At 43.3% G+C, this 13,818-nt stretch overlaps 2 protein-coding genes across 2 annotated transcripts; both read right to left on the minus strand.

Annotated features, from left to right (window-relative positions):
• Nucleotides 1–5,725: 5,725 nt before the first annotated feature.
• Nucleotides 5,726–7,978, minus strand: LOC129594882 (uncharacterized). Its single transcript, XM_055491740.1, has 3 exons — nucleotides 7,726–7,978; nucleotides 6,922–7,490; nucleotides 5,726–6,623 (listed from the first exon to the last, which is right to left on the minus strand). The coding sequence occupies exons 1-3, from the start codon at nucleotides 7,799–7,801 to the stop codon at nucleotides 6,588–6,590; spliced, it is 681 nt and encodes a 226-aa protein (XP_055347715.1). The 5' UTR covers nucleotides 7,802–7,978; the 3' UTR covers nucleotides 5,726–6,587.
• Nucleotides 7,979–8,936: 958 nt separating this feature from the next.
• Nucleotides 8,937–10,821, minus strand: LOC129594889 (uncharacterized). The gene is made up of 3 exons (XM_055491748.1): nucleotides 10,623–10,821; nucleotides 9,928–10,472; nucleotides 8,937–9,816 (listed from the first exon to the last, which is right to left on the minus strand). The coding sequence occupies exons 1-3, from the start codon at nucleotides 10,693–10,695 to the stop codon at nucleotides 9,241–9,243; spliced, it is 1,194 nt and encodes a 397-aa protein (XP_055347723.1). The 5' UTR covers nucleotides 10,696–10,821; the 3' UTR covers nucleotides 8,937–9,240.
• Nucleotides 10,822–13,818: the final 2,997 nt, after the last annotated feature.

Genomic DNA, 13,818 nt, shown 5'->3' on the forward strand with positions numbered 1-13,818 from the left:
TTGTCGTATACGACGCGCTCAGTTGGTCGTTTGTTGGGCTGAGCGTCAACCGGCTGTTCAGTGTTGTGTATTTCGATCGCTACCGTGAATTATCGAGCCCGAAGATAGTTTTTGCCCAGATTGCGACAGCGTGGGTTATTGCGATCGTTCTAAGCGTGCACCGGTACATCGATCCAAAGGTAGTTGATTTCTAACAGAATAAGAAAGAAAACCAAGCATTCCCATAACCTGTGCTTTTCATTTATCTGCTTGTACTAAAAAATCTACGATTCAGTGTTGTGATGGTTTATTCTTCTCTGAAAGGTCACCATCCCACTTATGTTGAACGGCGCATGCTACGTAAAAGAAGAAGATACCTGGGCTTCCCGCGGGATTTCTTTCATTTCGGTAGCGCTACCGCTAAGCATCATCGGATCATCGTATGTATACATCTTCGTCAGCTGGAAGAGACGTCTCCGTCGACGATTTAACGGTGAGATTATTCGCATCCGGAAACGCATGGAGAAGCGCTTGATGGCCACCAGGATTCTCTTCTGTTGTTTCGCCTGGTACTGTGTCTGTTTCGTGCCTTTGTCCTTGTTCGGTGCCGGTTTTTTCCAACCGGAAAACCCCTTTGACCTGACAATATTTATCGTGTCAAAAGGAATACTGTGGTTCGCCTACGTTACGGATTGTGTAAGTACCGGTATACTTTTCCCCTCACTGGTCTGGTTCCATTAACAAGCAAAATTTAATCTTGTTTCTTACGATTAGTGGTACAGTAAAACCTGTGTAATCTGAACACCTCCGGTTCCTTCATAAGCGTTTGTAGCCGGCAAAACAGTTAACATGTTGACGGTTAACGCATTAACATGTGAGCCGGGCTAGAATGTTAACGTTAACATTCCCGCCAGGCCCAAATGTTAACGGCCAAAATCATGCAAGCTGTTCATTCAATCTCTGCAGCAAAATAATCGCAGTTCACGAACCATGGGCTGAAATCAAGTCCAAATCTCATTTAAACACGGTCTGAAGTCCCGCACGAATAGGATGTTCAGACGTTCTTAAGCAGTGACAATACGATCGATCGATCGATCAGAATACCGATCTTGTTCGTGTAAATGAATGGTATGTATACAAATCGGTGCGGCATCTTAATGTACTGTAATAGTAATAGTTGGAGGCTTGGAGCAATACGTGAACTATAAATATGACTGTGCCTACATACTTAGTTAATTTTTTGAAATTGCTGACGAAATTTTATGTTACTTTCAAGAGCACGTTATTTTAAAATTTGAGACATTAATTTTACAGTTTGTCATGAAGGCGATCGTGTTAGATTCACATTTAAAACAGAAGAGATTTTAATTTCCAAAAGTGTTTTTTTTTGCGCTTGCTGTTTGTTAAACAATGAACAGCGATTTTAAAGGAAGTAAAGTTTTTTGTTAACGTCGTTAACACGCGAGCCGAGCTGAGAAGTTCACGCTATAATTGTACGCTAATCGAACTTCTGCTAATTTATCAACATAAACCCCTTCCATTTAATCGCTTGTACAATACAAACACTTACAAGAGGCGTTAATTTTTTGCTAAGGCTAATACTTTCTGCGCACAAGGCTGCTCGTACTTTGTATTTTCTTTATTCTGTACTGCGATCTGCACTGAGTTTGTGAACATGAGTGCTCGGCGGGGATGCACACATTTTTTAAAAAAATCGTTCATGTCGAATATGGATGCCTATTGCCTACGATTCAGCTGTTGGATTAAAGAGTAACTTGCTCTTTTATGCGATCAAGTATGGAGTCTCAGTGTGTGAGCTGCGGCTTATGACTATGTCACGGCCATAATGCCATTTAGGTTGACTGGCCACCTACAGAAAAATGTAATGTAATGCAAAGCCGGTACGTTTTTTTTAGTTTTGTCATGAATTTCGTTTACAGCTACGAAAGCACAATTCTCTTTTGTTTATGATCTTTACAATGTACGAGTATTTAATAGTTTATCCACTCGACAGGCTGTAGTCAACATTGCGCTAATAAACATTCATAGGTGCCGGGCGAAGACGTTAACGTTTTAAAAATATGGATGTCGACTACGAGTACCTACTTATGTTTGTAGGATGCCGATCACGAGTACCGTGAAAAGATTTGTGTACAGCAGTAAACAATTGTTTTTTTCGACACTAAATCAACAGTGTACAGGGACTCCAAAGTTAACAGCGCTATGGCTCAAATGTTAACGGCATTATAATATGTGCCGGCTGGAATGTTAACGGCGCTATAACATGTGCCGGCTCAAATGTTAACGGCGTTATAACATGTGCCAGCTCATATGATATTGTTACCGGCGTCAACGAGCGGTTTAAATTGGAATGTCGGATATTAACCTTGATGGATATTTAATGCAATAGATATTTGATGCTATGTTGCCTTTAATGCAATATTTCGAAAGATCAACAAAAAACTGTAAAACTAACATACATACATGTATATAAAAAATTAAAAATCGTAGAACACATGAATCCTAAACTACAGAATTTGACGGCTTATCAAAGGTATCAAATTATGCCGTTAACATCTGAGCCGGGCTGGGATGTTAACGCTGTTAACATGGATGCCAGGGCTATATTTTCAAATATTCAAAAGGTTTTGTACTTCGAAACATAACTTTTTTGTACCATAGACGGTCTCCAGAATATAAATGCTTATTTTTGTATCAATTAGGCTAACATGAATAAAGTAAAAACACTTACTTCATTGAATAGCACAAAAAAAGTACTTTATAGTAGGAGTATTCAAGTGGTAAACAATTTGACCACAGGTCTGCAAAAAACTTAAAAACTGCCAAAACCCGTTTTCTTGTATTTTGACCACTGCTACATATAAAAAACATCGAAAACAAGCTATGCCGACACTATGACACTAATCCTTCACAAAATTCGATTTAATATTGCACATGCTGCATTTCTGGCTGCCTTTACAGTGCATGTAGTGTTTGGGTTTACACGTTTCCTGGATGTGGCCGCAGGTGCCGGTATGGGGAAAGCGGCTGAAATGGTCTAGCTGCAAAGGCGATTGGCGCCGAACCAGATATTAGTGGTCACTCGCACTTTTTCGGACAAAACTCATTAGCGGCCAGATGTGACCTACATAAGGCTGCCGCAAAGGTCAACATCACGTAAGTGGTCATTACAGTTTGCAGTCGCCCGAGACTTGTCAAACTCAAAATTTGCTTTTGTTTTAAACTACTCGGCTTCACAGCTTTGCTTGCCCAAGCGGCGAACCGGTATTCGGAACCAACAACCAAACCGCATGGTGCATGTTTGGCGTCCGAACCAATAGTAGTTTATTCGGTTACGTACATGTAATGATAAGAATCTGTCGAAAGTGCACCCGCCCGTGTATTCACAATCCTTCATGGGCAATGGTATTGGCTCGCAACATACGTTTTTGACAGAATGCGGTCATCTGTGGTTCTACTTTAAAAATCTGCGTTGGACATTTTTTAATAAAGCGTTGTCAGTTGTATTTTGTTGATTTATCTCCGGTTTAATTATCCATCCACTAATAAGTTTATTAGCAAGATCTGCGAGAGGTCAGAAAGTCCGAAATTGGCCATTTTCGGACACCTGTAGTTTGTAATTAACTTAAGATAAAAGTTTGAGTTCTGCTGTTACTGCTGCTTTAGGGTCCCTTGTTGCTAATTATTAACTGTTCGCGATCACTTGGAAAAAATTTCTGAGCACCATGTTGCGCCCTGACGCCAATGCACATTGTTTAAATGTCCGGCATTCTCGTGAGAACCGCTGACGTATACAGCTAACGTGTGTTAGCTCCATTAACATTCTAGCCCGGCACGCTTGTTAACGCCGGTAACATTTCAGCCGGCGCCCGTTACAACGCCGTTAACATTCTAGCCGGCAAATGCTATAACGACGTTAACGTTCTAGCCGGCAGGCATTATGGCGCCGTTAAGGGATTTGGCCCGGTACATGGTACCAAATTCATGTATAAATTGCTTTAACTTTCGCGCACTTCGAAACACTTCCTTTGTTTTTTTACGTTCTGAAGACAGATGATTTGTATGAGGCCCAAAGACCGTTTATTTGCGCAAATTTCGGTTTCGGGAGTAACGGCTGTTCGAAAATTCCAAGTTTAAATGCATTCTGGTGTACCAAAAGTCTCATTATCAACCAAAATAATGAAGATCATTTTTACACCGAACCAGAGTTGCACAATTTTTTTAAATTTAAAAAGGAATTTCAAACGTTTGGCTCGGTGTAAAAACGACCTTCATCAATATGTATCATGTGCATTTATATGCAAAATTTGAAGAAGACCGCTTGATAACGAGACTTTTGGTGCACAGAAATGCATTAAAACTTTTTGGAATTTTCCGACAGCCATAATTCCCGAACCGGATGTTGCGCGCACAAACGGTGTTCACGCCCGTTTATACAAATCGTCTGGATGTAAAATGTCATAAAACAAAACAATAATGTGCTTATGAGTGCGCGAAACTGTAAGTTTTCGTGTATGCACACGAATTTCGTACCATGTACCAGGCCAAATCCCTTAATTATAAGGCTGTGGACAGGAATTAACACTTCTCGCCGGAAACGTCCTAAAATAACTGGGCTCCATGTCCAGCGAAAGCACGCACATACCGGTACATACCAAGCAATCAAAGTGAGCTTAGAATAAATCGGATTAATCAAAGTTATTACCATAGTGTAAATTTGTTAGCACAGGACTATCAGGATTCACGGCATAATAGCAGCCAAATCTTGCGGGTGTTCAAGTCTGGCTTAAATGTGTGATTGAACTAAATTTTAGTTAATGGCTCGTCAAGGCTTAGGAGCAGCCAACTCGTCCGGGACTTTAAGTGTGATCTAATGTAGGTAAATGTGGCTTGCAGTTGATTTTAGCCCATGACTCGTGAACTGCAATACTTATTAGTATTATTTTGCTTATACAGATACTGAGTGAATAGCTTGCATGATTTGGTCGTTAACATTTGGGCCCGGCGGGAATGTTAACGTTAACATTCTAGCCCGGCTCACATGTTAATGCGTTAACCGTTAACATGTTAACTGTTTTGCCGGCTACAAGCGTTCAATGTAACCATCTGTTCAATATTCGCAGTAGCTTTTGCAGTATACGAGACGCGCCGGTTCCTACACGGGCGTTCAATATTCGCAGTTGTTCAATTTTCGCGGTTGTTCAATCTCAGAGTTTACTGTACTCACTTTAATTTTTTTTGAAGAGACAGCATTACTTGCATAGCACTAATTCGTATACAATCCAACAAAACGTGTTTTGAAATGCGCGAAAGCGAATGTTCCCGTGGATGTACACGATTTTAGTGCAATGTACCGAGTCACCTCGCTTAAGACTTTTCCAAAGAGAAGTTACAAAATACATACAGCGTAAATCATTGCAGGCATTCTTCTACATTTTGAATCTGGAATATCGGCGAGATGCGATTGAGATACTGAAGTGCCTTTGCGCCAAATATCGATCAAAAAGTTGTCTTGGCGTTCTCAAGCTGAAACGATCCGATGTACATCCAGTAGATCCTTGGAGTGCGGCAAAATAACCAAAGAACATTCAAAACATGTGTGTTGCTTAATTTTTTAAAGAATTCTCGCTTGTTAATTTGTCAATACAAATGTTGTAACACCTTCCAATGGTGGTTCGACTGATTTCAGTGTTTGTGCAGAATAATACTTCGAAGGCATTCTGAGTTATTTGGGTTCGTAATTTTCGCTATATTAACAACTTAACAGATAACAGAATAACCAAGAGTTAGCAAAAGCACAAAAGACGTTTCTCACCGCCATAACTGATTGCACACCCTAGACAGAATATCTCGAACTGCCGAATTATCCTTATGACGGCGATTATCTATGAGCTGTAGTCGCTGTAGCCAAACAAATTCGCATTGTCCACGTACGTCGCGCAGAAATCAATTCGGATCAAAGCGTGACCTTTCGATTACCAATGCAGGAGTAGCAAAGCAGCCAGAAATACGCTCAGCATAGGTCTATGGTACGATGATCGGTCGCTGCAGCGCCACCTGGGCCTTCTGGTTTGAATGGCTTCGTTGTATCATCATCCTCTTCCGTCGGTTTGGTTGGCGCCGGTGTGGTGCGGAGCGTGGTGCGGAGTGTGGTACGGGCCGTGGTACGAGCCGTGGTACGGACCGTGGTACGGGGCGTGGGTGTGGTCGTAATGCAATCCTGCGCCGCCGGATTGCTGCAGCATGTATACTGTTCTAACGATGGCAGGTCTTCCCAGTCGACTCCACGGACCAGTACTCTGCCGTGCTGGTCGTCCCACAGGAAAAAATCATTACTTGCGGTCGTTGCGCCTCCGTTAGGTTGGTCAGCTCATGCGCCCAACTCACAAAATCCTTGGCAGCGCAACAAGCGCACGTTCTGCTAGTATCGGTTGGGCAGAAAGCGTTCTCGTATAGTATAATAACCGAGTCGTTCGTTATGGGTACGGTGTCGAGAATCGGCCGGGAGAGGAAATTTAATGAGTTCCCACTCAGATCCACGACCAGCAACTGGGTGAACTGGTAAGGTTCGCTTAAGCTCAGTGTACTCAACTTCGAACTTTCTGCGATTCCAGCGCGAGTTGCTGAAACCAAATAAAAATAAGATTCACCAGATGTGGTGTGTTTCTCCCTTGCAAACAGTACTGTAGTCGTATATTGCATTTCCCAATACTTATTATATGTAACGTTAGGAATGTTAGAATGTAGGAGGTCCTACCGTCCTACACATAATAATACTATTTAAAATTATCAGTGTACATTTATTGTGTACATGTATAGTAAGCCTGCGCAGGCGTACTGATATGCGCACCTTCTTCGGTAGATTCGATAGCGTTTACTTACTTACGATAAAAACTACTGGCGTCAGCTGAGAGCACTTACTGACAACGAGTTCGCAACCGGGGCAAAAACTGTCCAATCCACAGCGGTGATCTGATTTTGCGCTAGCTGAAGTGTGTCCAGAAGCACAGGGCCTGATTGTGGTAAACTGGGTAGTCCTTCGAAAGCATCCAAATGGATCTGGCTGATATCGTTGTCGTTAAGGTCAAGGATACGTAGCTGTACAAATCCGTTAAGGAAGTTGGCGCCGAGTGTACCAATACGACAGTACTTGAAATGCAAAGCAGTGAGCCGGTCTCTGACGTTGACTAAGAAGGCCTCGAAGGGGACACGCGTTCCGTTCGTTCCTTGGAAGTGGAACAGAGAGACGGTTCTCAAAGCGTTTAAATCTGCCGGTAAAGGTGGAGCGTCATTGTGAATGGTGTTCGTTTTTCTTCCAGTGGGGTTAACGCTCACTTTTCCCACCATGATGGTCGTCACATCCGTGGGAAATAAGGTGACATCGAAGTTGCCGGGAATAGTATAATTATCACTGCGAATGCATTCCACGATAGTTCCATTGGTTGTTCGTGTGCAGTCGCTGTGCGGCAGTGGCACGGAAACCGGATCCTCTACACCGGAATGAAACTTACAATAAGAAAATCGCAAAATTAGAATGATTTATGAATTTGCTCGCATTTGACAATAATCTGTTAAGCGGTTTCTGTATTCTGCCGGCTTGGAAATGCTGTGAACGGCCATTACAGATATGGTGTTAACTTGGCTAACCATAAACAGCATGTAATATTCATCAGTTGTATAATTCTGCACTTTAAAAATGTCTAAAGAGAATGAACATTATTTTACCTGCTTTCACTCCTGCTGGCCACGCGTTCAAGACCGTATAGCAAAAAGCTACATAAAAAAAGCGCCGTGAGAACATATTTTTAGCAAGAGAAAGCCCACTGCGGAACTTCAGATGAATTTCAAATCAGCCAAAACGGCGCTGCTTAACTGACGAAGTTTGTGCACCACGCTTTGACAACCCAGTTTTGAGTGACATTGATTTATACTGAAAAGAACAGTGGTTGCTGCCGCAGCGTTGCTGTAAAATAGTGTGCGTAAAATTGGTCAGAGGTTAGCTAATTACATAGTATTTCTTATTGTTAGCCTTATCGGTTGGTGCCGATAATACAGTGGCATTACTGTGTTTATAGAATGCCACTTAAGTTTGCAGTAGCCATGATAAGTAAGCATACTAAGTCTTGTAAACAGTGACTGATAAGAAGCTAATACCGAAGAACCGAAGAAGTTCGAACTCACCGTCTGCTATCAGATTCTGTACTCTGCAGGCAGACGGAAGTATACATGTACGGCACTACCGGTATGCGGTATGTACATGGTTACAGCATGAGCACATCTTTTCCGGCGTCTTGTCTGTTTACTTTTGCTTGTATCCACTATCATACGTCGCATAATGGTGGCCAGATAACACAATTACATAACTTTAATTGTGATGTTAACTGTTCTTTTATAAGCGGAATGGGTATCATAATTAACACAAATTCTGATTGTTGCAAGATGAACGCGCGGTATAGTAATACCGCAAATTCGCAGTTTCGTATTAAAGATTTATTCTCTCATATTCATATCCACACAGCCAGATCAGTTTTGCAAACAGTTTTTTTGGTGTATTCGTCTAATTATCATTGAATGGCCAGTGCTCGTTCCCATCTGCTGTGTGGACGGCAGTTTAGGTAGGTACATGGAAGCAGTAAAGGTACAGACGCACATGCAGTACGGTACTACTACGCACTTGCGTGCAAACTGTCAACGACGGAACTCGATGTCGATGTCGCATCCAGCATTCAATGTGATAGTCCATGGAAGCAGCCATGTTGGTTAGTCTGTACATAGTCGATACCATTCCAAATGCGGATAGCGGTCATCCACCTAATAAATGGTTGCGTTACTGTTTTTTCCTTCATCTGCATAAACGGATAATAAAGAGGATCGTTGCTAGTAGTGCTGATCTTAACCGTCAATGATTGGCAGCAATGTTCATGCATAACAATCTATGCCTCTCTGTTAGACACTGTTTTTGTGGATGGTTGCTGACTTGCTAGTATATTTGTATTAAGGTCTTTTTGTACAGTATCTGTGTACTGTATGTACCGAGTCCCATACCATAATCAACCGGTAAACAATGACGATGCGATAAAAAACTAGGCGAACGGACGCAACTCAAATACACCCAAGCTACTGCAAACACAACCGAGACTAATTACTGCATAAAGTAAAATTAATACCCTAGAAAAACATGGTTGGGATGATCACTGGCCACACTATACTGGATTGCTTGGGATCTTGCCTTGCCTGCCTTCACACATTCAGTAGGAAGAGCGTAATCAGAACTATGATGGTGCTGCCGCCAATGTCACCGCGCCAGGTAACGGCGCCATTCACTCCCCATTCCGATCGTCGGGTTGTTGTCGTGCAACCTAGATCGCCTTCATTGACGCAACATCCGGAGTACGCTGCTAACGCTGGCAACGGTCGGGAGGGATAATTGACAGCCCAAAAAGCCGGTGACTCGCCGTATCCGAACCGGCCACAAGTGAACGACACCACCGGCTTGCGTTCATCCGCCATACTGGCCACTTCGTGAACCCATCGCATAAACGCCGCTGCTGCACAGCACCCGCAAATCTTGGCAGGATCATTCGGACAGAAAGCGTTGTAGTCCAGCTTAATGCTGGCTATCGTCGACACATTCAGCGTCGTACGTAAAATGCCTGGCCATGGAAAATCTAGCGCGTTCCCACTCAGATCCAGCGTTTCCAGTGCTTGGAATTTATATGTTATACCCATGGATATTATGGATGTCATGCCGGTTATGTTGTGTGGTCCAACAATAGTGCTGGGTCCAGCTACTTTTTGATCGTTTAACCGGAGTGTCTAAAAATTGCGTTAACGTTTTTTAATACAATTTACTTGTCATACTTGAAAAAAAAAGTTCTCTTAAGAAAATGCAGCTGGGTGAGGCAGTTTACTCATACTTGTACCTACCCGTAACGTTTGCGCAACTGGGGCAAAAGTTTCCCATAGTAGTGAGCTGATCTTGTTTTTCTGAAGGTCAATCGTTTCCAGAGGGAAACTTCTCCCGGAAAAACTTCCAAATGCGAAATGATTGATAGAAGCTATGTCATTCTCCGCCAAATCCAGTGTGCGCAGCGCGTAATAATCTTTGAGAAAATTTGCACCGAGACTCCCGACACGGCAATCGCGCAAACGTATGCTGCGCAGTGTCGCTTTCACGTTGCTTAGAAGGTAATCAAGTGACAGCGTATCCCCGCCATACCCCCCGAAGTTGTGCAACTCTAGGACACGTAAACCGGTCAGATTCGGGAATCGCATTTCCATGGTGCTGACAAGTGACCTCCCCCGTTGTCCTAGCCTGATGAACATGACATTGTCGGGAATTAGGCTCAAGTTGAAACTGCCTTGGTCTTCGAGACGAAATGGAATGCTGTAGTTGCCGGCGGTGCATTCGAGGTCATTGCCGCTGTATGTACAACTTGGGTGGGGCAGTACAGCCGCGCTTATATCGGATTCTGGAAAACGGGATGCTATTAGCTTACAAAAATTATATTTTAAACACGAGTACTAATGTTTAAAGAATTTACATCATAGTTACATGATACAGTATGTTCAGATCTCCGCAATACTATATAAATTTTCTCTTGAAATCTTCGTTACGGTACCTGCGCTGATCGATGCAGTGTAAAAAGCGACAACAACGCAAAAGGTTGCCGTAACCGTGGGAAACACGAGCATTGTTACAACTTGATGTAGTATTCCGGTTCCGACACAGACAGTTGATTTGGAAGATTTTCACTTTGGCTCGAAGATGTATCAGTTTTATATTCTCTCTGATGCGCTGTTATGTACAGTACGCAGTTTTTGACATCAGCCATAGCGTGCATAAAACGTGGTACTGACGTAAATGTCATTCGCTTCGACAACTACTGGCGCTTGTAATCTTTTTTTATACACAATGAGGCTTTGTGGGCATTTAGATTAAGCTATGGTTATGCGTAAGTATAGCCATCACTAATCAGTACTAATTGTTTTATGAGCATATGCAATCTGGTGTGGAAAACGGTACCGCGAGGTTTCGCCGAGAACAATTAGCCGCAGGACATTTGATCGCAGATACTGTATTTTGCTGCAAGGTCATTTCGCCGCGCGAAATGAGAGAGATGAGTGACAGCGCTAGAGAAGTTTCTGTTTTTGGTATGCGCATACGAGTAGAACGAATCAGCTTTAAATTAGTTTGAAAGCAGTGTTCAGCATGTTTTAGCTACAATCTGACTAAATGAGGAGGCTACGGTCTATGTTAAAAAGCCAGCGAACAGCCTTTTTTGCCCGCTGAGGCAGGTTGATCAGTGCAGCCTCTCTGCTGTGACTATAAATAGACCGAAGACAGCGCATTCCAGTGCTGCTAAAAAGCGCAAGCGAAGTGCTGGCTTGCTGTATCGATCGATCGGCACATGTGTGTGTGAGTGGATTAATCCGCTCGCATTCACTTACACGCGTATGAGTGTGGCTGTCTGTGCGCGTACTAGCTGTACAAACCGGTTTTCGCTGTCTTCGCCAAACGCACACCCTAAACCCGTAGCTTCCTTTCTTGCTCGCATTGTAGCTTTTACGGCATTTTTTAGCTAGCATTAGCTTATCCGGAACGAGATACTCACAATAAGGCACAGAAGACCGTTGCTTAAGAACCGACCTTTGAAATTTCTCGGTAGTAATGGTAGAACGCTTTACTTGAAGTTTCGGTCGATATCTGCTGCTGTCGTCTGTGCATAATAATTACACAAATGCAGAAACGTAGACAATCAGACGGTGCACAGTTCACTTTAAAGTTGATGTGTCTGTTCCCATGTTAATGTGACTAGCCGTAACTGACTCACCGGCAATTATCTATGTCCAATTTTCCATAGCAGACTAAATACATTCATAACACAATTGTTGCTGATTAGTTATGACTGTAGTCTGTGCTTTTGCATAAAATCAGATTAACCTACAAAACCTCAGTGCGTACAAAAACGATAACAAGCGGCAGCAACTGTCGGAACCGATAACAGTACAGTTCGTGTATGCTGCGGCTGATTTACAAAAAAAAACGTACATATCAGGCTAACAGCGCGTCGGAGACTCGGAACCCGTTAAAAACTGATTTTTCTTCCAGTTGAATCGAAAATTTTTCCAGTCAACTGTCCCCTTTTAAACCAGATTATTACTTACATTACGTTTGAATGATGTTCGGGTTTTTTACGGTTGCGGCAGCATGTTGCGCCGCTTTGCTGATCAGCTCGATCGGTGCAGGTATCGTAATGCAAACTGTGATAGCAAACAATTTTGCGAGCGCGCGGAATCACTATGTGACTGATGTTATAAGAACTTACGGTCTGGATGTCGACACAGCTATTGTACTTTAGTGAAAGAATGTCACAATGCGGCGCTAATTAATTATAATCATGTCCCGTTTTACAGAAACGGAGGTAAGCGCCGCTGTGCTGCCCCATCCAAGTTGAACGTACAGCGGAAATGATCTCGAATGTACCGCCGGCAACTACAGCATTTTACTGGAATACGAAAACGAAGGCAGTTTCAACTTGACCTTAATCCCGGGAGATGTCGTCTTCATCAAACTCGGAAAATCAGGGACGTCATTTTCCAGCATCATGGAAGCGCAGTTCCCGGACTTAACCTGTTTGCGCGTCCTGGAGATGTACAACTTTTCTGGGCTTCAAGGACACACCTGGAATCTTGATTACCTCATAGACAATGTTAAGGCGACACTGCGCAGCCTCCTGGTGCGGCATTGCCAGCTTGGGTTCCTCTCCTCTCGCTTTCTCAGGGGTTTTTATGCGCTACGCACACTGGATTTGGCTGAGAACGGCATATGGAGTATCGATCAGTCCGCCTTTGAAACGGCCCCGATTATTTCGGGAATTCGATAATCTCCCCTGTCGAGACGATAGACCTTCAGAAGAACATGATCAGCTCATTGGAATGGGGAACCTTTCTACCAGTTGCACAAACTTTACGAGTATGTATGACAGTAAGAGTAAACTGGCTCACTAGCTGCTTCCCGGCATTCGATTACAAAACTGATATTTTCTTCAAATATGTTTATCGTTTGATAGAAAATGTATAAGCACTTTTTGCAGACACTCCGACTAAACAATCAGAAGGTAATGGGACCCAGCAATATTATCGGACCACACAACGTAACCGGAATGACATCTTTGATATACATCGGTCGATTATACAAATTCCAAGCATTGGAAACGCTTGATCTGAGCGGAAATGCGCTGAATTTTCCACGGCCTCATATTTTACGGACAACGCTGAATGTGTCGACGATGAGCAGCATTAAGCTGGACTATAACGCGTTCTGCCCGAATGACCCCGCCAAGATCTGCGGGTGTTGTGAAGCGACGGCGTTTATGCGGTGGATACACGAAGTGGCCAGTATGACGGATGAACGCAAGCCGGTTGTGTCGTTTACTTGTGGCCGCTTTGGATACGGCGAGTCACCCTCGTTCTGGGCTGTCAATTATCCCTCTCGACCGTTGCCAGCGCTAGATGCCTACTCCGGATGCTGCGCCGATGAAGACGGTTTTCTATGCACAACCCGACCACCGGAATGGGAACTTGGTGGCGCAGTCGCTAAGCACGGCGACGTTGGCTGCTTCATCATAGTTTTAGTAACTTCTTAACTGCTGAATGTCTTTGCTGCTGAATGTTTTGCTTGCCAGTGAACTTCCCAGACCCTCGCCGGCTTCTTTGGTGTAAAAGCGCAAGTTTGCCGACCAGTCATTTATGCGATACACTAGAATTAGTAACTTTGATGCGGTAACTGGTCTCGACTGTATACCTGTGCGTTCC

The sequence above is a fragment of the Paramacrobiotus metropolitanus genome, unplaced genomic scaffold (genome assembly GCF_019649055.1).
Source record: "Paramacrobiotus metropolitanus isolate TYO unplaced genomic scaffold, Prichtersi_v1.0 Parri_scaffold0000072, whole genome shotgun sequence".
In the NCBI taxonomy this organism is placed as follows: Eukaryota; Metazoa; Tardigrada; class Eutardigrada; order Parachela; family Macrobiotidae; genus Paramacrobiotus; species Paramacrobiotus metropolitanus.